We start from the raw sequence: 25618 nt of genomic DNA on the forward strand, positions 1-25618 counted from the left end.
GCACACTTTCCCAACAAGCTAGCCAGCGCCAGCTAGCCCACATTTGTTTGTATTTATATGCAGCTTCTAGTAGTGATCTGGCATGTTGTGCATCTGCTGGTTTGTCCTAAATGTGTTTGTGTTGTGGTGCGTGAATGCACGTGAGCGCGTGCCTATCCGTCACATTTTGTGTGTGTGCGCACCAGCGTTTTGTCAGCAGCAAGAAACTGATGGCAGTGCGGATGTGAGCTGATGTGAGGTTAATTAAGATGGTGATTGAGCACAGTAGATGGGTAATGAATGGAGGAGAGAGGAGAGAGCTGCTGTCTGAGGATGAAAATGATCGGCCATGTGGAGTGTGGAGGGCATGAAATCAGAGATGCCAAGTGTAATGAAGACTGGCACACAGAACACACACGGGGACCCGTCTGAGTGACAGCATGGAGACTTTACCAGGATGCACATGCTCCGTGCCAGCAGCGTGCCAACCTCAGACAAGGGACAGGGGAGGGGTTTTTATCTTTCACTCTCTCTCTGTGAATTGTTTTTCATTTGACTCACTCGCTTCTGCCACAACTTATTTCAGCCTTAATCAGAGGAATGAAATGAGAGTGAATAGGACATATGTCTCAGGAATCCACCACCTGTCTGACGTGTGTGCTTTTTTTTTTTTTTTTCTCTGTCTTTTTGTTTCTGTGTAGCTGCAGTAGACTACCTGGCTAAGAACGTGAGCTTGTCCACCCAGAGGAGGATGAAACTTGGAGACCACTCGGCCGTGCTGGGACTGCTGCAGGTGGAGACGGGACAGGCCTACTAAAGCCCTCGGGTACACACCCTGCACCACTCTCCTCCGCCCTCTGCCACCCTCCTCCATGCTCCATCAAGTCTGGACTCCAACTCCAGCTCGCCTCTCTGCTGCTCGCTCTGCAGCCCGGCCATGACATCAGCGCACAGACACGCGGCCTCGCTGTGTACCCGAGAAAGTGACGCTTGCGGGTGTGACAAGGCACTCCGGGGAATGGAACTAAACTTTTCACGCCATTGTCAACCACCAGGCGGCTCTGCACCCTCTCTTTCTCAATCTTCGGGCGTCTCTGCCTGCTCCTTGTACTCCTTCCCCCAGCCCCAAACCCTGTTTTGTTTTGCTCAGAAGGCCAGACAGGACCCCAGAACACCCGAGGATGGTCGGCCGCCTTGGCCCGGGTTCCTGTTTGTCATGGCTGCAGTCCAGCACACATTTAGAGCCATCAACAACATGTACTTTGACCTTGCTGTTCATAGTAGTTAACAAAGCCAATATCATTTGAACGACTCTTATTCTTGTTCCTTTTTGATATTGTTAAGATTATTGTTGCTGTTATATGATTATGGTTAATGTGATTTATGTTGTTCTTTGATTCCATTCGTATCTCTTTTCTCTGTTAGATGTTGGTGTGTAAAACACAGTGTGGATGACTGAGACGATTTGGGAGTGAGTGTCTGTTGCGTGTGCATGTTTTTTGCGTGTCGGCACAGTCACACAAGAGAGGATGATTGTTTTCCAAGCTGCTGTTCCTCTGCCTGTTCCCTGAGCTCTAATGTTCGTGAGCGATTTGACCTTCCCACTTTCATATTCATCTTGACATTCCTAAAGAACTTGGCCACTCTGTGGGAAGTCTGGCTGGATGGATTCTGCAGGGAATTAAAGCAGCATTTTGGCGGCCAATAGCTTTCCCCTTCTAACCTCCATCCCATCCTTAGCTGCGGTCCATGGGGAGGGGGGCATTGTTTGCAAAAACAGGATTGGGGAAATTAATGTATTTTGTTTAGAAATATGGACCTTGCCAAGGAGGGCTAACTCAACCCCCCCCCCTACTCCTCCCAAATCCCATCTGCCAGGGAACCCTGAGTGACTTTAACAGTGTAAAGCAGATTACATCACACAAAAAATAATGTCAAAGCTAATTCACAGTGACCCTTTCCATTGCTAGCCAGTATTTCTGTTTTTATAGAGTAATTAGCACATTTTGTAAATGCACCTTCAGTTGGTTTCCACTCTCGGACTAAATAAGCATTCTTCAAAACATTCCACAGGCTCCATCTACGAATATACTATAAGCATTCCAGCGCTTTCTGTTATGAGATTAAAGAGTACACAAGCTGTGCCATTCACATGCACTCTGGAAAATCATATAATCCAGTCAGTTGTGAAAGGGCACAGGTAACACCACTGATTGGCCCCCCTCTCTGGTTTGGACCGGAGCCCCCTCTAATCCTCCTCTTTGACGTACTCACAGAAATGTACAAAAAAAATTAAAGAATAGTGGATATGAGACATTTGTGTAGCACTCATAGTTGACTTTTGACACGATCCAGGACCAGCTGTTCCCTTGAGATGTGTGTGATTTTTTTTTTTCCCTCCTTGGCACCAGTGTGATGACGGTGCACACAGAACTGTTCACTTATATCTCAAGTCAGGATTTGGTCCTCAGTCGCCTTTTAAAAACTGAAAACTGTACAGTAGCTGGAGCAGATTGTGTATTGTTTGTTTATAAAGAGTATGTTTTATACTAAAACAAAACTATGTTGAGTGGTAGGACAGCGAGGGATCTGTGGAAGTAAATGTTTGATTTGAGTTTCCTTAACTGGCTTGTTTTCTGTTGGTTTTGTTTTAATTGTATTTAACTGGTTTACTTCTTTTGACCAAAAGTTTTCTTTCTGTTTTTGGGCCCAAGTAGGAATGAATTTGTATAAATTAGTAAAATATAAAATTCCATTAAAAATGTTCCAATTAAAATTGTATAAAAGAGGATCAAACTGAGCTCAATGGAAAGTGGAAGCTTGGTGACACAGATAGACTCCCCCGGACCACTGGACCATTGTATATTTGAAAATGTGTCAGAGCATTTTGATCTGATCTTACAGACTGGTTATTAATGCAGACCAGACTTGACTGGACCATGGACCTGAACCCCCAAGACTTTCTGTGTGGGAATCTACCAACGGTTCAGCACGACAACGACGATGATGATGATGAAGCTGGTGAAGACAGCCTCTCTGCTCTGGGAATCTGAATTGAGTCACATTTGATTTGTGGACCAATAAGACTTCAGGAGGAAGAAGTCAAAGTAACGCTGACTCCGCACTGAATCGCAGCAGTTCCAGCTGCTCCGCTTAGACGCCTCACTCGTGTATATTTTGAAAAGGAAGAATTTTAGAATCGTCTTTAGTGTATCAAACCCATTTCTAACACTTGCGTCAATAAACATTTGGATATTTAAAGCACACAACTCCTTACCCCCGCTCCCGTCTGTTTGACCCCTAACCTGTTTAGTTGCTTTCTGACATCTGTGCTTTGCTTTACTCCTTTTTCTGTTCCGCATGTGTGTATATTATCATGGTATAATTTATTCTGCTGTATGAAGTATTAGAGTAGTGGGAAACTTGTACTGGTATTTACTACCTTCAGCCTGTTGGTGTGTTTACTGTAACACTGGCGTAACTGTTATCAATTAAAGATCCAAAACTGATTCCGCCATTTGTCTTTTTTATTGTGTGTTGTGACTGTTTTGCATGTTTCTTTTAAACATATTCAATTTTTATTTGAGGTAGTTTTACCATGCATATACGTGTGTAATAGTAGTGTGATTATTATTTTTTATAATCAATTGATCATTTAAATCATTTTTTAAACAAAAAAACTGAAATTATTATTCAACTTCTCACAACTGAGAATTTGCTGCTTTTCACTGTTGTATATCATTCTGATTTCAATATTTTTGAGTTTTGGTCTGTTGGTCGGATAAAAAATGCAGTGTGATGACATCACCATGGCACCTTGACATAATCACAGTAAAAATGTAATAATTAAAAAAGGGGAAAATAGGTCAGCAGATGAATCAATAATGTAAATAATTGCTGGTTGCAGCCCCAGTGTGAAGTTCATGAGTGCACCTGTGCACATGCTGTATATATATATATATATATATATATATGCATACATAAGTATATGCACATTGCCCGTGCATGGATGTATGAGTGTGTGTGTGTCCTCCACGTGTGTTCGAGTAGTGGAGCCAGCAGGCCAGCAGTGCCTGTTCTAGTGCTGGTGTGATGTGATAAGGGAGTGATGAGAGCTCAGACGTCCCAGACGCAGAGACACAGACTGAGAGCGTGTCTGGTTGCAGCTGTAGGAAGTCATTCATTCTGCCCACTGACCAGCAGTGCTCTCCTCTCTCCCACTGCTGGCCGGGGAATGTTGTCTGCAAATCTCTGTGGTATGGTGCGAATGCAGGGGAACTAACCGGTGTGGTGTGGAAGCATCCGCTGTGCTTTATATGACACGTCAGAACAGTCGAGCTCATTCAGTTTTTTACCATCAGCACCCCTGGAGGTCTGTCAAACACGCCTCAGGTATGTTCATTCAGTCCCGACTGATTTTAAACACGTCTCAAACATGTTGGATGTGTCTGCGGTCTATAAAATGTCTACACATAGTCTTGTGTAAATCGCTAAAGACAAGCTAATCATGCCAAGTTGTGAGAGATATGTTTCCATTTTATATACCACAAAATAATAACCAATACTTTACAGTTCATTTGCAATTAAATGAAACTAATTAAAGGCATCACTAATCAAGTATTAACATCATTAACATCAAATTGTATTAGGAGATAAATTTGATGCTAAATAAGTATTCATCTGAATAAACTTCTATTTAGACTGTGTTATCATGAGGTAACTATCATTCATATTTCATACTTTGTTAAATATTTGAGAGCTTTGAACAGCTCAGCGAGTATAAATAGACGCAGAATATTTAGTATTCCCTTTCGATTTACAGATTCAAATCAGCTACAAACTGCAGTGTTATCACCACATTATATCATCGAGGCTCAGTTACATTTGATGCAAATGGAAATTCTCCTCAGTGTCTAATTACAAAACACACATTTAAAAAGAAGAAGAAGAAACAGTGTTATTGGGATCTGGAGACACATGTCAATAAGGCAGGAATATGATCAGTTACAACATTTTGTATATGAGTTCACTCTGAGGAGACTTCGGTGGGTCCTCTCAGCATATTTAATATGCATTGTTAGGTGGCTCTTTGCCGGCTGTGTGTCATCCCTCATATATTCCTTTAAAAGTTTGTGTTCTGGTTGTCCAGATTAGACCTTGGCATGTGCTATGGTTGTCCCCTTTGCTCCAGCTTGTCTCCTGAGGTGCCGGCCTGAGAGTTTTGTCTCCCTCCGGTCTGCTGTCACTCAGACTGGACGAGGTGGCAGCTCAGGCGGTGGTGTGTGGGAGAGCTTTGTGACACTTCCCTCATCTCCTCCTTTGATCCCCTAATTGATTGACTACAGGAGCAGAGGATAAACAGAGCCCACAAGAGCCGATTCCACTCGCCTCTCTGGAGTGGTTTAGATAAAGTGCAGAGGCCCGGGCTCTCCGTTCCTCCTCTCCCCTCTCTATATGGACACACGGCCATTGAAGGTGGCTCTGTGCCACGGTAGCTTAGCCGTGGGCTGTGTCCTCAGGCCTGGGGCTTGCGTACTGCCCCTGTGCATAAATGGCTGGCGGTAATGGGTTTGTTTAGATCACAGGGATGGAAATGAAACTCCTGAGCCTAACTGTAGAGACCAGGAGGCCCTATCGCTCGGGAGGCAGCGATAGAGAAGTCCCAGCCTCAGCCTGGTCATACTCACTTTCAGATTGAGCCATGGAATACAGGCTCTGATTCAGATCTAATTTAGGACCAGGCTCCTGAACCTGGCCATGCTGTGATAAATAACCTGCTGCTAAAGAGTCAGGAAAGCCATGAAGACGAAGAACATAAACGACCAGCGAGGGCCTTCAGTGAGGAAAAATAGGTCTCCATTTTAAAGAAAATATGTGTTTGAAAACATGACTTTAGAATGATTTATACCAGATATGATAATTATATTCTAATTTTACAAATCTGTCTTCAGAAAAAGAGTTCAGAGCCGTGTGCAGGTATGCTAAGAAATGATTAAGAGATGCTCTGGGGGTCTTGGTTTTATTCTTTGAGATTATGTGTCACGGGGAGTAAAAAGCTCCCAGCTGTCGCCATGAAAGCACTTACAGTATAATAATCCTCCAAATCCTGTAATTATGCCAGCATACGCCGTGTACCTGAGCCTCAGCTTTGTGCTCGTCACCTCAAGGATCCCACTGACACAGACACAGACGCACAGCTTGGTGTGCATATATCTCATCCCAACTGTGTGTTTTGCATAGGGAGAAAATCTTATTTTCAGAACATTTGAGGTATTTTGGATTTCATGGTTACCCCTCTCAGGTATTATAGATAGACAATCTGTCATGTATAAGTAAAAAGCAAGAGCTCAAATGGGGTATTGTCATAGCTTAGAGTCGTCAGATTTGTCACAAACTGTGTCCCAATTATAAAATATTTTACCTATATTGCACTTCATCATCAAGATATAACTTGACTTAGTTGTCCAATATTGCAAATACAAGTGTGCACATACATAAACACACACACACACACACACACACACACACCTCCCTTAAAGCATGTTTTTTTTAAACGAAAAGGAGAAGAAAAAAGTCCGAGTAAAGTTGTAAATCTAAGAAATCGGAGCGAGATAAAAATCACTGTGAAGCCAAGCTTGATTTACATTTAAAATCTGAGCTGTGCTCTCAAACTAATTAATATTAATAACAAAAATGGAAATGAGTGCAGTGGCGGCCCTAAGTGAAGAACAAGCTGGGTGCATTCAGTCAGGAGATTCACATATAAGCCCTTTCTCAGGAGAGGTGGGCTCTAAACAGGCGTGACGGCAGGGCATAGACCGCCATACACAGCGACAATTTTTCTAGATAATAGCCTATCACGCAGGATACAATTTAAATTAAAAAATGCAATTTTCACCTTGAAATGAACAAATGATTACAGTTTCTATACAAATTAAGGCATCCAGGCTGTGCCTCAGTACTGTGCCAAGGCCATGAAACCTGACATAATTACCATGAAATACATTTTCAAATATTTGTATTTTGTCCATCGCTTTAAAACATGCCACTCTGCCTTCTGTGGGTTTGTGATCTCACCTTCTGGGGGAAATACATATAAAAGAGAGAAAATCATCAGAGATGAAAAGCTCTTCAACAGGAGAGATAAAAATGTGGAAAAAAACAACCTCCCATACACACAGTAAATCAGCGCAGCTCAGCACAGCGGCCCCCGGAGCTATCTCTAAAAGCCAAATTACTGCTCCTTATCTAAGGAATCATATCTACTAGTTATCTGCTCCTGAGATAGGCTCCTCTCTCTCTCTTGTGCCTTGTGCACATCGCTAGAAATGCTATTTATTTGTGATTACAGACACCCTTTGAATAAAAGATGTTTGTGTTTGAGATCCAAAGTTTCGGCAGATTCTGAACTCTTCAGATTCTTCAGAGAGGAGAGTACTGAAGGCAGAACACCTTATTTGGGCAGGGTTGCTAGGGGTGGTCTGCTGCAGAGAGAGGGATGAAAGTGTAGCCGATGGGAAATATGAGACAAGACCTCAAACTTCTCTGACGCTTCATATCACATATGCTTTCGGAGGGGATTCACACTGAGATGAGGTGTCGAATTGACTTTAAATGCAGAACCTTATGTTTGAAACACATAGAGACAGGAAGTTCTGGCATGTATTTTGTAGAAAGCTGCCAAAAGCTGCAAAGTTCTGAGTTTTTGGGAGTTTCTCTGCTCAGAGATATCAGTGTCCTTAACTGTGAGGAAAAACATGAAAGTAAAACATGACGTTTCTAGAAAAAGAAATGGAGATGTAACGCGTGAACTGTTACAAACTACTTATTTATGAGTAGTGCATGAGTGGTAGGTATGTCCACATATTGAACATGACCTTGAACACAGACTTTCATTGTAATATTCAAATTCATAATCAAACCTTTACCTCACTTCTCTTATATCCACTGCAGTCTCAGGCAGTGATGAATTTGCAATCTTAACTTCATCTACTCTCGTGTTTATTTTTAAAATCTTGATCTCCTTTGAAAGAAATCTTCCAAAATTGAAACAAACCAAGATAAATAATAATTTCTCACTCCACAAAGTAACTTTTAAAGACTTCATGCTATAATGGACGACTTGTTCACATGATTCTCCTTTCTCCTTCCATTTCTTACCTTCCTTCTCTTTCCCTCCATCTGTTGAAGTCCCTCAGCCAGAGAGGCGCACATCAGATTTCAATAGTTGACCTCTTAATGCTGAGGTCAGTGCTGCACCGGCAGCGATTTCACACTCAAGATGAAAGGGAAATGAACACTGAGGATGCTGGGGGTGACATGGGGCCCTGACCACGCCAGCCATTGCCACTCTAACCGCTTCACTGCACCAGGCAGGGAGCTGAGAGGAGCCGAGGAGGAGGCGCTAAGATTGAGGTTTACCACCTGTATAATGATGGTTAAGTCACTGACCGAAGACAGACTCTCACTGATTGGTTTTCGGTGATGTCAAGACTCTGATAAACCTGTACTATTGATTTCTAATGCAGAAACTCTACTGGTGTCGGCAGGTCTGGAGAGCTGAGCTCCCATGTGGCTTAAAGTCAGCTGAGGCTCTCAGTTTCTCCACAAGCTACTGAACCCTGACAGATTTTTTCTTTTCCACTCAATGAGCCGGGGCCATCTTAAAAGTCTCCTGATGCTTAGCGTCAGACTCCCGGGCCGGCCTGCCCAGTTACAAGCGCTCGTTACTGGTGCATTTCTCCGAGGCCATTATTGAATGAACACTGAGACAAGGCTAGCAGTGAATGGACAGTTTGGTTACACCGCCGTGAGGCTTGAGCTCCTCAGAGTAATGTACCGCTTAAGTACCTGTCAGCTTTATAAAGGAGGGAGTAGACTGTGTAAATGTGTGTGTAAATAGAGTGTCAGATCAGGACCCCAGGGAGCGGAGGTGGGGAGTGTGCATGTGTGTGTGCGTGTGCATGTGTGTGTATGCTCTTTTGTTCACTGATGCATATGTGTGTGCATGTGAGTGTCACAATAATGATCATTTAACCCTCCTCAGCATTCCCCAGGGCTCCACGTTCCCCTTTCGACTTCATAATGCTCAAGGCTCGCTCTCTCTTTCTCTCTCGCTCTCTCTCTCTCTCTCTCTCTCTTTCTCTCTCGCTCTCTCTCTCTCTCTCTCTCTCTCTCTCTCTCTCTCTCTCTCCCCCTCTCTCTCTCTCTGCCTCCTCTGTCTGCTCCTCACGGCTGGGCACAGTTGGGGAGCAGCTCCTTATTCATTCATGAGAGAAGCACCGGATAAATAAAAAGGTTCATTACTGTGCTAAAGTGTTACTAATGACATGTACCTGCCACTGAGCACCTCCGAAAATCTAATGTGACACACTAGAATGGAAAATCTATTCTGCCGCACCAAGGCCTCCAATGGTGCTCGCACATACTCTATGGAAATTTCTCTCCGCTTGCCCTCCAATTGTGTCTCTCTAAAACCAATATTTACAATCCCATAGCCATTATGTCCTACTACGCCCTCTGCGCCTGCTGTTGCGACCTCCATATTAGCTGAAAATTGGACTTTGCAAACTTAGCAGGGGAGAGGAGACTCTTCTCATGGATGAGAGAGGGGCAGCACCAGGGGACTCAGCATGAGGCTCGCGGTGCCTCTCAACTCCCTGCTGCCCCAACCCTAAAGTGACAACACCCGCCAAATGCCAAACAAAAACACAGAAAAACTCACCATGCGGCATTCCATCATTCAGTCACTTCAGATTCAAAGATAATAATATATAATAATCAAATTCTAATCAAACATTAACAGACTTTTAGAAAGATACGTCATGTCTGGTACAAATCTACTTTGTGTTGTTTCAATTGAGATATGAGTTCTCTTTTAATGCGTCACTTGATCACGTACATTCACCCACTGGCTTATAGGTTATGCAAATGAGCACTTCAGCAGTAAGAATGCTTTTGCAGTTGCCTGATTAATATAGTCGAAAGCAGGCTTTACCTGATGGGGGGGGGGGGGGGGTGATGAAGATGTTATACTATTTAAGTATTCATCAGATGCATGTACTCAATAATAGTAAAGCATAGTGGTTGTTTTATTATTCTGTCACAATTCTATTTATATATATATATATAATTATGACTTTTATATTTTTGTAGCTCGTAAAATCTGCAGGTTTACACACATGCAAATATTTGTGAATTAGGGGAATAAACCACTTTGTATCCTGCTCAGGCAAAATACATTTTGCAGAGGTTTCATTTAAGTAAAATTACTAAAAATATTGATAGAAATTGATTATAAGAGTTGTATATTACAGTCTGAGTAAATGTTGCTGAGTTACTTTAAGAAGAAACACACAGACAATGTTGAATTTAAGCTTTAATTTGAGGTCAATATTGTACATTTTATACAATATGAGTGTAATTATAAATATGATATTTTAGAAGAACAATATTCTGGTATTATTTTCGTGATTAACTTGCCAACCAACAATATAGACAACAACTGTCTTATTTCCTTTATATGATCACACAGCTTTAATGCCAGTTTCTGCAGTGCAAAGGAGCTACAAAATGTGCTTCACAGATGTAAAATGTACTCATGTACAATAAATTAAAAAAGAGGTAAAGTAGTTACACACATGGGCCAAGTGACCGAGTTCCACATGTGTACAAGGTCTAACAGATTTTTCTCCTCCTGGCTCCTCTAAATGATAAATACTATTTCCAACACAATTAATTTGCATACAAAAATAAAGTCTGACCTGAATACACAATATTTCCCAATGTTATTATTTTTTGCAGTTGTTTTCACTTCTCATCTGATTGAACCCGTCCTCTGGAGCTTTACAGAAGTGTGAGCGTCAGCCACAGTTGTGGGTTTCTGTTGAAGCCAGCTGTGGTTGTTGTCCTCCCTCCCGAGCTGAAAGACTTGTTGCATCTTTAAGAGCTCAGTATCTAATTGAATCATGGCTTCCATCAGTGTCTCAGCAGAGTCTTAAATGACTGTTTGCTCAACATGTCTGCCCATTTCCACTGATTAATTCATACGAAGCCAAACGAAATGTTCTGCCTTGTTTGTCATGTTACATCCGAGCCCGGCAGTCTTTGCCCTCTCAGAACGAATGTTTTTAAAGCAGAGAATTCACATGAGTAATAATTTAATCCAAGAATTAGATTAGATTTAAATCAGATTTGCAGAGTGATGCGTTTTCCTGCATGTAAATTTCAATTTATTTATTTTTTTATAATTTAATAATAATTTGCAATGTTATCATATAGTGTCTACATAATGTCTATATATCTACACCTAAATATCAAACCCCGACATTAAAGACATTTAATGTGGTTTGCAGGTTTACAGTGGCAGCGACACAACACAAAGGTGTATGTAATCAAAATTCATCATTTCACACAATCCCAACCGTAAAATTGTGTTCTAAATGAATTGATCTCAAAAAGTGAAATTGTTCACCTCTTGTGTGTCTTTTTTTTCAACTAAGCACCACTCACTGCCATTCATGTTGAAAAGGAGTAGAACAACAGCAGTGAGGATTTCACAAATCATAGGTAGGCACTTATCTTGTGCAGATTTCTCCACATTTGTGAACTGGGGTCAAATCTGTTCCTTTTTTGTGTGTATACATGTTGGGAACGTGAGTCTTTGGCTGCATCCAATTGGTCAAACCGTATCTGGCTAGTTGTGATTAGACATGATGCAGAAAAAAGGCAACAATAATCAAGAACAGGAACAATGTAAGACCAAACCTCTCCCAAAGCAGAACAGATTTAACATCACTGCACAAATCTGCCTGTGTTGTAGTACACTAATTAAGTGGATTATTCAGATTATTTAACATTAGTGATGCATGGACATTTGGTCAAGCTGAGTGTCCAGTGGATGAAGACATCAGCTAACAGCAGAGGGAAATGAAAACAGCAAATCAAACTCAGTCCATTTTTGATTGATTGCCACAACTAAGATGAACTAACATCCTACTGGTGGTGAGTCTGATCCAAGAGGAATCCAAGTGGGTCTGTCAGACATGAACAGCGTACTGTATTTCTGTTAGACTTTCTGTTGATTGTTTGTCTCAGGAACGAGAAATATCTCCACTGCAGTGTGATTTCCAGTGAAAACAGTCTGATACAACAAAAGGCAAACTTTAACTTTGAATTAATGTAGTTTTGGCCAAAGAGAGGAAGTGTATATTATAGCAAAAAGTGTGCTTTCACAGCTAACAGGTGTCATGTACAGGAAGGCTGCAGACTGTTAGCAGGAGGCCCTCCAATGGTCGTCTGGAGATGAGGTGGAACCGGCCAGTAAAATACTCCACTAGTATCAGCTATTACTGGTTCCATGTGAGTGTGTTTGTGGTTGATGTGTGGTGTTGTTTTACACACAAAAGCATGTGTTTGTGTTTTATTGTGCTTACCAGCAGAAGAGAAATTCAAAGATCATTAGTCTCATGATAAATCACTGTATGAGTTAAATACTCATATTGTTATATCACAGACCTTGTGACAGCCACTGTAATTACGTCCCCTCCCAATGCTTCCTAAGGGGCACATTAGCCACTCTGGCCAGGCAGATCATTTAGACTTACATGAGGGGCTTCCTCCTCTGAAAAGCACTCCACCAATCCACCAAAGAAGCTACATCCAGAATTTGACACAGCTGTAAATATTCAAATATGATGATTTCATTACGATGTGCCCTCGCTGCATGAAATTTGTGTATATTGGAGTCAGTATTTGTTTTTGCTTTATTTTTGGTCAATTTCAAACACAAGACAGATTTGTCATTTACGTCTTCATATTCTAAAAATCTAAAATTAGGGCTTTATTGAGCACACATTTGTTGCACTGTGTCTCTTTGAAAAGCCAGCTCAGTTCCTTATTCAGCAACCTGTTCAGTCCGTGATTGACTTTTCCCTCAGCACCCCTGCAGCAGATGAAGGAACAGAGCTTAAACCTGTTACTGTCAGCTTCTCACCTGGATCATAAGAGCTCCTGCTCGGAGCATGCAAACCAATATCCTCCTATTCTTTGCTCAGCCGCCCAGGATTCACAGCAATAGCTTTTCACAAAGACCAGTGCAGAGCGCTGTCCGTGTTATCTTATTGAGTTACCTGTAGCTAAGCTCTGAGCGAGCACTCACAATGGCAGGCAGTTAATGACAGCGCAGGGCCTAACCCCTTGTCCCCGGCCTTTCCCTGAGCCTCATTTCCGCGCGGCGGCTGCCATTTCACAGCTGTTAGCCACAGACTCTCTTTGTCATGATTAAGGACAAATTAATAGATGCCTCCTGGTAATCAGCTTTCATTAGGGCTGTCAAACCGTCAGTGGCGTTCGCTCAGTGCACTGGACACGGGATGATCACCTCCCAGTTGAGAGACACTACAGCTGGCAGTGTGAGGCCGTGGTACTGCCTCTCAGCTGCTGTATTTGTGTGCTTGGTGTGGCTAAAGTGTGGGTAACCAGTGCATTAGCACGCTCCTTCGTGGCACAAGTGCTTGTAGTTGGTGCATTAACAGTGCTCCGTGTGGAGCTGCAAGATGGAGGTCATCGTGGGAATGACATAAAGAGTAGTCTTTCTGCTGGGTGTAATTGGCCCCAGCATGCTGAAAATGGACTGTGAAATGTAAGGGGGGGTCAAATAATTGATTTTCCCCCGAATGCAGAATCCAGGGCAGGGCTGTTTAGTGAGTAATTTACAAGAGCAGTTCAGCCCAGGCTGACTGGCATATCTGTTGAAAGTTCCCAGGGGCACAGGAAGAGATAACACACACCTGAGACCCTGGAGCAGATGGACAGCAGTCACTGTGCTACTCAGAGGGCAGAGAGGATCCACATCAAACTTACTTCCACACATCTATGTATGCAGAGGGGATGTAAGTGCACATTTACACATGCACACACACATACTCAGAGGATGATGGACACAGGCTATTGTATGTAGAAATTGACTCTCTCCTCTCACTCTGTCCATCTCTCTCTGTCTGTCTGTCTCTCTCCCCTCCCCTCTCTCTCTCTCTCTCTCTCTGCAGCATTTCTGGAATTGATGAAATAAACTCATCAGACTTCCAGCAAGTTTGGCATTGTGCGAGAGAGCTGAAGTCATTTCAGTATGTAGATTTCAGACTTAAACCCATAACCGTGTTGCGTGGTGCATGACCACCCCCACCTGCTGGAGAGAGAAGGCTGGGGTGTGCATGATGGGATAGGGAGACGTCTGTAAGACAGGATATAGCCTGGCCCTCTGTATGTTCAGTGATTTTTCTCCACCACAGCCTAAGGGAATTAAGACAATAGCCTTATGTCAGATAGCATAATCTAGTGACAAAATGGCATTTTATTTGCTATGCCAAAATTGGGCTCAAATACATGTGTAAGCTAATTGAGAAGAACCAGCTGCTTAGCCATCTGCATGGGTAAAATTGGTTTCATCTTCGATTTGGAGAATTTCTTGTTAAGTAAAAAGATGAGTGACGATTGTCAAGATCCATGATCTCTGTAATTTGAATTTATGGAAAACACAATGCTCGGCTATTGTTGTATTGTACCAGAAAGTCATTGCTGTCAAAAATGTAGATGAGCCACCTAGAGCCTGTATATTGTGCTCATCACAACACGACATTTGTATGCCGCACAGTCAGTGCTCTTCAATTTTCTTAAGCATCTTGGTAAATTGCACCAAACAATTTTCAAGATCAATTCCAGCATCAAAAACAATGCACACAAATCCCAATCTTCAACCCATATTGTGTCGGAGAGGGCCCCTGTGTTTGCATGAAGGTAATTACAGTGGGATTTGATGTTGTGGTGTGCCCAGAATTCTCCAGCTTTAGATCAGGCTCGGGGTGCTCCACCCCATTAATACTCCATATGGGGAACCCAGCTGTGATCAGAATTGGAAGAGCGGGAGGGGAAATCGATTTCATTTGCAGGATTATTGATGTAACCGAGATGCCGTTTGTATGAAACATAAAGTCTCATTTCAGAGGTTATGGATAAAACTGGATTGAGGGGCTGGCTGTTTGTTTTATTCAATGAAACATTACAGAAACAGAGAAGTCAATATACACACTGCTGTACAGTCCTCACCCGCATTGCACCACATTAAAGCTTTGGAATGAGTTTTTCATATTTAGCTGCCGACACTGACACAAACCACTGCATACAACATACAGAGCGTGTGGTAAAATGTAGAGAGATCTGTCCATTAAAGGTGGAGAAATAAATGTGTGAAGGGACTGTGATTTAATAGATGTTAAAAAAGTAAGTGGAGAAATTAACAAAATAAAAGTGATTTATTGCATTGCAGGAGGTGAAAAAAGAGGGGTTGGGGTTCAAAGCAACACATAATGTTGGCAGAGAGAACTGACCTGGCATTCGGCCTCTTTCACTCTTTGCCAAACTTCTCCGTCCACCTGTTCCCTACATTTTTTAGGAGGCTTTATAAGTCGGGCTGATGTGCTGGCGAGGTGATCACCCATACATTAAAAACAGCATCAGACTTTCCCAGGGTTCGGATGGCCTAACAGCTGGATCTTTCAAGTGAATCCATCCCTCTCTCCTACCATTCCTCCTTCTTTTCTTCCTCCTCTGTGCCCAGTGCGAGACCGTTGTAGTTCCCACCCGTATAACAGCAGCATTTGGAGTGATGGCAAGCCAGATGGGAACGTTTTTTTTTTCAGGGTTCACAGCATTCCTCTGATGACAACAGCGGGGTCAAGACAAGGTAAAACCCTTCTATAAAACATTTGCTCATACCTTTGATTACACTTTTTAGAAAGACAAAGAAATCCTGTTTCTCATAACACAATTGGTTAACGCATATAAAACTACTGTAACATTTCCACGTGCACTGCCTTTAACATATTGTGAAGTTCACATAAAGTTCTTCTATCAAAGAGATTTTTTTTAACAACCGCTCCTGGTCATCAAATTAAGGGATGGAGGCGTTTGCAGGCAGTCTTCTTGCCCGACTTACTGTCCTTGTTCGGAGCAGATGTTCATGGTGTTCTGGTGTCAGTGATGGGCAGTGTAAAAGCAGGCTTACACATGTCGTCGTATCGTTACAACCGGAGGAGGAAGTTATGTCATCGGGCCAGCTGGCTCTAATATGTGCTGCAGCATTGTGTGAAAAATATAGAGCAGGGGTGGAGCCAAATCTCACATTTGGGGCTGAGTAGCCCACAGTATTATTTTTTTTCAGCTTAGACGCACAATAAGATCTCCAGCAGAGTCTCACAAGTTCTCCTAAGTGCGTCATTAATTTTACACTGCACACACATGCAAGGACACCCACGGTCTCCCTGTCAATCCTCCCGGTGCAGTTTTGTTTTCAGTGACAATAATTATGGGTTTAACAGTCAAGAAATGGGCTTGTTGCATGATGATAAAGGAAATTGCAGAATTCCATCATAGAACATTTGTATTTAGACAGGGAGAAAGCTGAGCCAAGTGGGGAAAAAAAGGAGAACATGCCATTTTTGAGCGGCATGTCTGTGAGGGGCCGGTGTTTTGATATGTGCCTGTGTGGAGTGAGAAGGGAAAGTGGGCCCCTGTCTGGGAGAAAGGGCTGAAGCTCTGTTATGGAGCTTAGGTCTCCATCTATCCTAATAAAAAACACTTAAGCCAAACAGCCCCCCTCTTGCTCTCCCTGTGTCTGATCCTGGGAGCTACCTGCAGGCCCTCCACAGAGCACATTTAATAATGGTCTCCACCCCGAGCGATGGGCTGTCCATATGACTCCAGGCTTGAGGCAGCAGCATGGTATTCTGGGAAGGCTGGGGCTTGCCGTAAGGGTGTGGTTAGAGTCCCTGCAGTGTCTGTTTCTCAAATCTAACAGTGCTGTAGTGTTTTCAATAATGATATTTTGGATATTTTTCCAAACTACTGAATTTAAAACCAACACTTAAACTGACACATTTGTGTTTATTGTCCCCCTCTTTGCTCTTTTCTCTCCCAGGCTTTTCAAGATGCCATTCTTTTGATGGTGTTTATGGAAGCAGTTTGAAGTGGTTTTCCTTTGCCACCGTAATCCCTGTTTGTGTTCCACACAGACCCTGATGTGAATGAGCGGGAACGTAATGAAAGACTTGTGCTTTCGACGGTGTTAAACCAGAATAAAAAGTGGCATTTTTTATTTGTTTTGCCTCGTGTTTGATTCTTGGTAATGCAGACAATCAACAGGGTAGAGGAGTTAAGTGCATTATAAATTACTGAGAGGGAGCCACCTCGCTCTTGGAGCTCATCCTGATGCTGCTGCTGCCACTTTGGGTTATGTGAGGAGTAAAGTACTTTAGCAGAGACCGTGGAGCTGCTCCACAGCACTCCTTTGCATATCAAATAAACAGCAGGGCATGATGGCGGTGCCAACCCAGACAGCTATGTTATATGTACACGGTGATGCACATGCACACGTCTACAAAGGTGCCATTGGAGTCTATTGAATGTCTCCTATGATACATATCATGGTGACATAGCGTCTGAGGTTGAAGTGGTTTGTATGTGGCATGTATAGAGTCCTGAGGAGATGTTTCAAATGGCGAGCTTTACCTTCAGGATGTGACACTTTTGATTTGAAGCATCACAGGTGAATATGGTAATTAAAATTAACCCACTCACAGAGAATATAATTAGGAATTTTACACAAGAGGGATTTCATATTAACACTAACACTGTACTCGATCATTCGTACTGGTTTCATGTTTTTAAATTGCATTGTGTTGATAAATAGACGTATTTGAATAGAGCATGCTTTCATTTACAGTAAAAAAGAAAAAAAAAGATCAGGATTTTCATGCTGAAAGCCCATGTTTATAGTCCCCTATTCTGTGTGTTCAATCCGTAAGGTGAAGATCCATGACTCTTATTTTCATAACAAAGCGTTCCAGGGTCCAGCAAACAAACTGTTGTATGGATGTACTATTGATTTCACATTCACACGTCCGGACTTAAAGGGACTATGGGATTGCCCATGAATCCCAAATCTGTGTGCTACTCACAGTCTGTCAAGTTGACATCCACTCTCTTCTGTAAACTGGCAAGATTATTCACTCAACAGGATCTCTCTCCCTTTCATCCTGCGAACTACAGGCCAATCCGGCCGCTGACAGCCAAGTGATAGCATACAGATGGAAATGAAGGCGAGCGGGGGAATGGTGCTGTTTGTCAAACACTGGAGGAGGCTTCTGGGTTCAGGGAGTAGACTGCTGCGCCAAACTGGGTCCTCTGACTCTGACTTCTCTTAGTGTGAGGTTTCAGCACCCGAAATCTTATACTTACCACAGTTATCATACATGTTGTACGCAGGCTGAACTTAGAACTCAGTATGATCTGATTGCCACAAGATCTATATGTTGTGGAGCAAAAAGAAATCCCACTTTTTACCACAAGCTTCTTGCAAGACAGCAACACACCCTTAAACATCCATTTGCTACCATTAAAAACATGCAGATGTGACACACATCACTATAAGCAATGATAAAGCATTATGTTACAGTGCCAGTGCTTTTTGGCCTAAAGGGCCTGAAGATGTATACACAAGAATTTATTTTCTCCCTCGGATGCCCTCCATTCGTTCTATGAAGAACAACATATTTTGAGCCGAAGAAGAAGTACAGGAAGATCTCACGGCCTGCTGAGGAGATGTCATTCATGTCAGTTATTTGAGGAAAGTAAATTACATACAGCCACTACCTTGATAACAATCATATAACAACTAAACAGGTCTCAAAAACTGATATGAGCAATATGTGCTGTGAAATGTATTTCCTTCTCCTTGGGCAACAGATAATATGCATTCATCCCTGTAGTCCACTAAGCAACACAAAGAATGCATTCTGCCCGTTCAGTCATAACGTTGGCTTCTGCTTGGAGATGGTCATTGTGCTCTCTGGTTCACAATACACAGTCACTGGAATGAAACCAATTTGAGCTCCTTTCAAGATAATGCAAATAAATATCAGCCCTGATTTACCCGGGTTTTTTTTTTATTACTTTCCTCTCTTCACACCCTTATCAGCACACAGAGCATTTCTCTCTTTCTTAAGGGTCGAATGAAAGGTCTCTCTTTTCTTGAGAATCAAGGCAGAGGAGAAGCCTGGTCCAGGACTGATTCATGTCGCACACACTGGTGGGATGTTATGCATGGATAATTGATTGTCGAAGCAGCATGGCCACTGTTGGATCTTGATGGTGCTGCCGAAATGTCACCTTACTGATGTTACAGCGGCGCCGATATTAAAAAGGCTGGTCTCAAAGACTTCCATCCGAGCGCACTCCTCTCCCACTGTGTCTGGGAGAGACAGCACTGTTTGTCAGGCTTCTATTTCAGAGAGACAGATCGTGCATTCGCAACCTTATCTGCACAGGACAGTGCACCCACTTCCAGAAGTGCATTGAACATTTCCAATCATAGGGATATATCACTCTGCTTTTAAAGTGGAAATCAAAAGTGTGGGAATGGTGAGAGGAGAAAAAAAAACAGACATAATTGAGATTGCATAGGATTTATTTATAGGTAGTTTGTCTCCTCCAAAACCCTGAAAAATTACACTCCGAGCTGCAAATATCCTCTTCGACAACAATAAAGAAGCCATCATTTTCGTGGGAATGTTTTCATACCAATTTGAAGAAGTTTTAAAGGAAAATTGTTTGGAAACGTCTCAGACATTGAGTCAGATAATGCAGTATGCATTCATATAAAAAGTGGGAGATTAAGTGAGTAGAATCCGGTTAATTTCAGAGTTAGGAGAGTGTACGGGAAGCTGAGCAGGGACTGGTAAACTGTGTTAATCTATAAAGGCTTATGCAGGTAAAAATAGACTACACCTGCATGCCTCTTTACCTCCATAATACTTTGCAGAGGGGGACTATTGAGCATCCATTTCCATTACCAAGGAATGGAAAAAGGATGTTTTACCATCAGTTTTTGGAGTGGCTTCGGTACATTGTTCAAAGAATGAAGCGTACTGCTGCCATCAATTCAGAGGCCGGAGTGGGAAAAAAACCTTGCACCATGAATTATTCTGAGTTGTAAACATATGAAGTAATACCACATAGCAATAAAACTGTTCTATGATAAGTTCAGACACCATTCTCCATCAGCAGCATTCAGTATTTAAGTGTATTTTGTGAAGTTTTTCTTTTTTCTTAAAATCCTATAAACTATGTTGTTCTGTTCTGTTCTTTTTTTATATACATCCCTGAGCAAAGGTAGTTTAAATTAATATTACAATATTTTTGTTAAGCATTGGATTCCCATTTACGTATCTACCGTTAAAGGGAGAGCTCTTTCCTCATTGTGCCTCTCTGACATGCTGAAACCATTCAGAACTCAGGGCTTCCCCCATAATCAAGTGTGAATGAACATGTAAACTTAGCCAAGTATTAACAGAACTTGGCCTTTCTTCTGCACACAGCAGTTCATGCTGCTGCGTGAATCCCGGTTGGCGTGACAGAGGTAAAAGGCAAACAGCTTGAGGAGTGAAGAGGACCCAAAACAGACAGGCGGTAAGAGACCATACTGTTTGGCAGAGAGCTGCAGCTGAAAAGGGAGAAAGGAGCATTAATAGCCACCATATGTCTGCATATTCTGGGGTCTCCAGCGTAAATTTCATTACCCAACGCACAAAATGGACCGTCTAAAAGACGTGTGTAACGTGGCCTGAGACAGCTACCGTGTGAAAAGCGGGCCGTTATGTGTGAGAGCCATGGCCTGATCTGTCACGCTGGGGTTTTTAAGGAAAAACGGGGGTAGCAGCTGTTTGGTTCACCTGTCCTGTCCTGTACACGGCTCTCCATCAAACCAGAGGCTACTGTCCTCACAGGCCTGTACCCACAGACATGTTCCTCCACAGTAATCTCAGATGTAACACTCCTATCTAATGTGACAACATTTACAAGACCACGGACCCTCTGTTTATCAGACTTGTACAATTATATGGTGTTCTATTTGTATAAGCACACTGGTTATAGTGGGAGAGATATCCATAAACATACTGTAAGGCCTTTATCCAGACTATACTCTGAATCAAACCATGTTTTCTCCACTGGACGGTGAGTGGGATAAATCAACACAGTACAAGACACTGTACTACCCTTGTATTGGACCATCAGGTTGCTGTGTAGGCTAAACTACATGATCGTGGGTTTATTGGTGGTAATTTTCAAGCGCCTACTAGTCAGAAAGTTGGAACTTTTTGTCTGAGTCCAGTGTGGGAAAGTCTTTAGTGAAAAATATGCACAGCGCGAGTATGTGATTGAATTAAATTTAACTGTTTGCACATATGTTCCCTTGTTTAAGGGGGGAAAGTTACTACAGCACTGCTTAAGCCATGGATTATCTGTCTGCGTCCTCTGCCTCTTTTGCATCAACATGAATTCACCCACTCAGAGTCTATCACACATCCACAGAGCTCCCTGAGAGAGAGCGGACCTTAGGGAAGCCCAAGCAGGGGGGGACCTCGACAGAGCCGAGTGGAGCTGAGCAGGGTTGTGGTTGAGCCCATGGGCATGGCCCTCTCACTCTCTGGCAACCACTTTGTTAGGCACACAACACTAATCCTCCTTGTGTCTTTATTGCCCTCTGTGTAGAGGAGCAGGCCGGGGCTGGGGCTGGGAGGGGGGGGGGGGGGGGAGCACTGCTGCAGGGGTAGTATCATCAGCATTCCTGTTTGAAGATAGGCCACGCTGTACAGCATTAAGGCATCTAATAGAGGCAAGCTGAGAGCAAAACAGACTGATACTCGCTGAGACAGAGGGGGAGAATAAAGAAAAAGGAGAGTCACTTTTGCTCCCCCCTTGTAAAATAGTATGGGTGGGGGCATAATTTGAGGATAGGAGATTATTGCAACCAGAAATGACTGTGAGGCAATTCTGGTTCATGTTGTTACACACACTCAATAGTCTAAACAACACATTAATGTGCTGCCTTAATTTGTAATACTGCCTCTGTAGTTGAAAACAATTTGTCATGCGTTGAATTTGTAGGAATCTCATTTTGGATAATTCTAAAAGCATTTAACGCAAATTTTTTAATGGATGTTAAGACATACATCCAGATGTATCTTTGTTCAGTTTATCTGTTTAGTTAGCAATATAGTGTACTGTATATATATACTATATAAACATTTGATGATTGGACAAAGGATTGCCTTTGTTATAGCCTTACAAAGTCAACATTTGTTTTGTATTATTTTCCTGTTATTATTTGCAGAGATTATTGTTGAAAATATTCTCACACAGTTGGCCTTTCTTTTGAACCGTCATACTCAAAGTTGAACTCACTCAACTGGCGCCATCTTGTGTCTGCATAGGGCCGCTGACACAGGTGCACAAAATCCAATGTCACCTTTTCTACCCCAGATCTCCTCACTGTCTCCCAGCTGTCACCTGAGCGCTTGGCAGCATAAGGTAATAGCATCAAGATGCAATCAAGATTATATGCTTGTCACTCACTCCATGCACTCAGTGGCTTACAATGTGTGAAACAGACACAAGATAAAGCCTGTGCACAGATGGGAAGATAAAATGCTTCTAAATATTCATCAGTTTTCTGACTGCAGCAATGTAAGCCCTGAGTGCTGCCATTAGATCACGGGGACGAGTAACCAGTTAGCGAAGGGTGGGACCAAAATGAGTTGAAATGTAGCAATGCAAAGAATACATAAAGAAAAACATCTGAAAATTTTAATCTCTCCCCGTAGAAGCAAATTTTCTGTAACCACTTTAAATTTTGTGGCACTCTTCCTTACTGGGGATCTGAAACAGGGTTTGCAGCTGTATATCTCAACGGAACAGAGCCTCTGCTTGTAAGCTACATCCATATTAGCAGTCTATTTCCATGTTTACACCGCTCCATATTCTTTGCAATAGTAACAGGATTACTTTGTGACAAATGGTAATTTGTGGAATTCCCTCATTTCAGTTTGAGGATTTTCTTTTTCCTCTGTCCCCGTCTTATAAAAAATAAAGTTTCTGCATTCTCGTCCCCCTGGAGGTTTGATTCCAGAAGCCCTTCAGGTTTTCGAGCAGACCTCTGTGAAAGGCCAGATAAAGCAGAGCAAGGCCTGGTGGTGCAGGCATGAGGGCGCATGGGAGAAATAATAATACGCAAAGGAATCCATTGACGTGCAACCTTTTACTCCACAGGCCAATCTCACATACCCCAAGAACATGCATAACACTGTAGGTATACACACTGAATGATCATTTTCTACTATGCCATTATGGACCATCCCAGTTTGTATATTAGCTAAACATTCTGCAGTGTTTTAGACTTTTTAAAGGATAAGTTTAGCATTATTTTAAATGTTTTTATTGTCAACAAATCCTATGAAAAGACCAAAACCAAATGTGTTAGTTTGTTTCTCAATACTTTCCAACTTCCCTATTCTTTCTGTGGCTCTCAGCCCTAAGACCATTGTTTCCTACTGAAGACGTAAAACTTTAAAAACATGCCTCAAATATACAAAGTTTCACTAAAAAAAGACTAAGTAATTTCCTAAAAGAGCTGGGCACTGTGGTTTTTAGGAAATGTTACTTAAACAGGAGAAAACAGTGAGTATGTTCGGGACTATTTTCAGCCATGGATTAATATGTGGATTAGTATTCATGGCAGCAGGACGGTGTATGTGGGACTGACTGACTGAATAAACTACAGTGCCCATGGTTATTGTGATAAAGGAACATGTCATCAAGTGCAGCTGTGTGGCTCATATATGTGAGGGTTTTTTTGGACAATGATCATCTCTGGCACAAAAGAATAATATATATCAGGCTTGACAATCCTTGTTAGTTGTGTTATTCTTTAGTGTGTTTTTATTATTTAACCAGGCATTGTTTTAATCTATTCTGTATAGAAATTTACTATAATTAAAATTGAACCTTGCTTGAGATGAGAAGTTGAAGCCCAGTTATATCATTTTATTTTGTCAGTTATTAGTTAGAACCTGTTTTCATTGTCTCAGACTTTAGTTGTCATCGTTACGACAGTCACTTTGAAACAGTTCCTCAGTGCGATCTTGCACCTTATGATTACATACTGAAAGGAATTAGTAAATGTACATAAGTGAATTAATGTATGGAAATTAGCTCGAGTGCCACCGTGGGTCTGGTTCAGTTGATCCTCAGCTGCATATGTTGGTAATCACCGCTGCCTCTTGGATTCACTCACAGGCACGCAATAAACAACCTGCTGCCAGCACCCCCTACGCTTTTGTCTAATCTGCCGTTTCACTGGGCTCTAGTTTGTCGCACAAATATGAAAGTGAGTCTCAGCAGCAGAATGCACAGAGGCACATTAACTAGGATGGGTGCCTGCACACTAAAGCCCCAGACATTAAGTCTAGGATTTACACTGGAATATGATTCCCTAAATGTCTTAAGAGTTTTGGTGCAGACGTTCTCAGACAGATCTCGAAGAAGTTGGTGAACTTGGTGACCTGCTGCCTGGTGTTGTTTGCATAACCACATTCATTACGTTACTGAATTAGCTCTTTGAATTGCACCTCACAGCTGATGATAAGCCTGTGATTAACTGGCAGGGTACGTGGATTTCTTTAACAATAGCATTTTGGTGTAGTCTCCATAATGTGTGAGTAACATTATTCCTTTGGATTCGAGACAGTGTAGAAACATCACTGTTTAATGTAAACTTCTTTCTCAAGCTTCCCTCGATGTCCCCTCCAGAATCTTTGGTTAATGCTTCCACCTACTGGAAGAAAGGATGTACTGTCTGTTATTAAAGACCATTATAAGCACCTTGCTTTGATGCCTGCTTGTGGGTTAACTATCACTGACTGACTCACTAACTTCTTGTTTCATGTGGTATACCACAAAGTAATAATAATCTTTTTATCTTATACGTGTGGTCTTAATGGAAACAAAAGCGGTTCCAATTTTTAGACTGCAAGCTATGTTGTGGTAGCTTGTATACAGGTGCTGATATTTTTTTAACGTACACATATATTGACACTGGTTAACATTTAACATTTTAATGCTGATGTCCCTTGCTTACGGTTTATTAAAATGAACACTGAAATTGACAGGGCATGTTTTCATGAAAAATAATCATCATTCTTATTGTTTTCAATTAATTAAGTTTGAATAATCATCCTCGCCTAGAAAACATCTACTCAACAAGTTTAGCCACTTTTAAATTAGTTGCATGTTCTAAGTTGTTCCCGTTTATAAACCTAACAGTTCCAAACTGACAATTTGAGCGGGATGGTTGAGCTTCCACTATTGTTTCCCTCAGCGGGCAGAAGCACATTGCATTCGTTTTCTGCTCTCACTAAGTGCATTTGTATTCGTTCTGCAGTTCATGTGTCCTTGGTTTATAGATTGGTTTAAGCCTTGACACTATTAGTTAGGGATCATACTTGACATGTGTTGTTATTGATGTACACAGTGGTGGAATATAACTAAGTACATCTACACAAGTACTGTACTTAAGAACAAATTCGAGGCACTTTACTTGAGTATTTCCATTTTATGCAACTTTATACAATTTTTACTTTTTAATTTTTTTTCATTAGCTGAATGATTAAGTGTTCCTTTATGGGCTGAGAAAATTCTTCTACTTCTTCAGATAAATAAACTATTTAAAAAAAACAACCTTGGATTA

The 25618-nt window shown here is 41.9% G+C and overlaps 1 protein-coding gene across 5 annotated transcripts in view; it reads left to right on the plus strand.

Annotated features, from left to right (window-relative positions):
* Window positions 1-796, plus strand: part of pax7a (paired box 7a) — a 42865-nt gene extending 42069 nt beyond the window's left edge. For all 5 annotated transcript variants that reach the window (XM_070902890.1, XM_070902891.1, XM_070902892.1 and 2 more), the window contains exon 9: window positions 681-796. In XM_070902890.1, coding sequence (XP_070758991.1) covers window positions 681-796 — 116 coding nt within the window. The remainder of the gene's footprint in view (window positions 1-680) is intronic.
* Window positions 797-25618: the final 24822 nt, after the last annotated feature.

This window comes from Enoplosus armatus, chromosome 3 (assembly GCF_043641665.1).
Source record: "Enoplosus armatus isolate fEnoArm2 chromosome 3, fEnoArm2.hap1, whole genome shotgun sequence".
NCBI lineage: Eukaryota > Metazoa > Chordata > Actinopteri > Centrarchiformes > Enoplosidae > Enoplosus > Enoplosus armatus.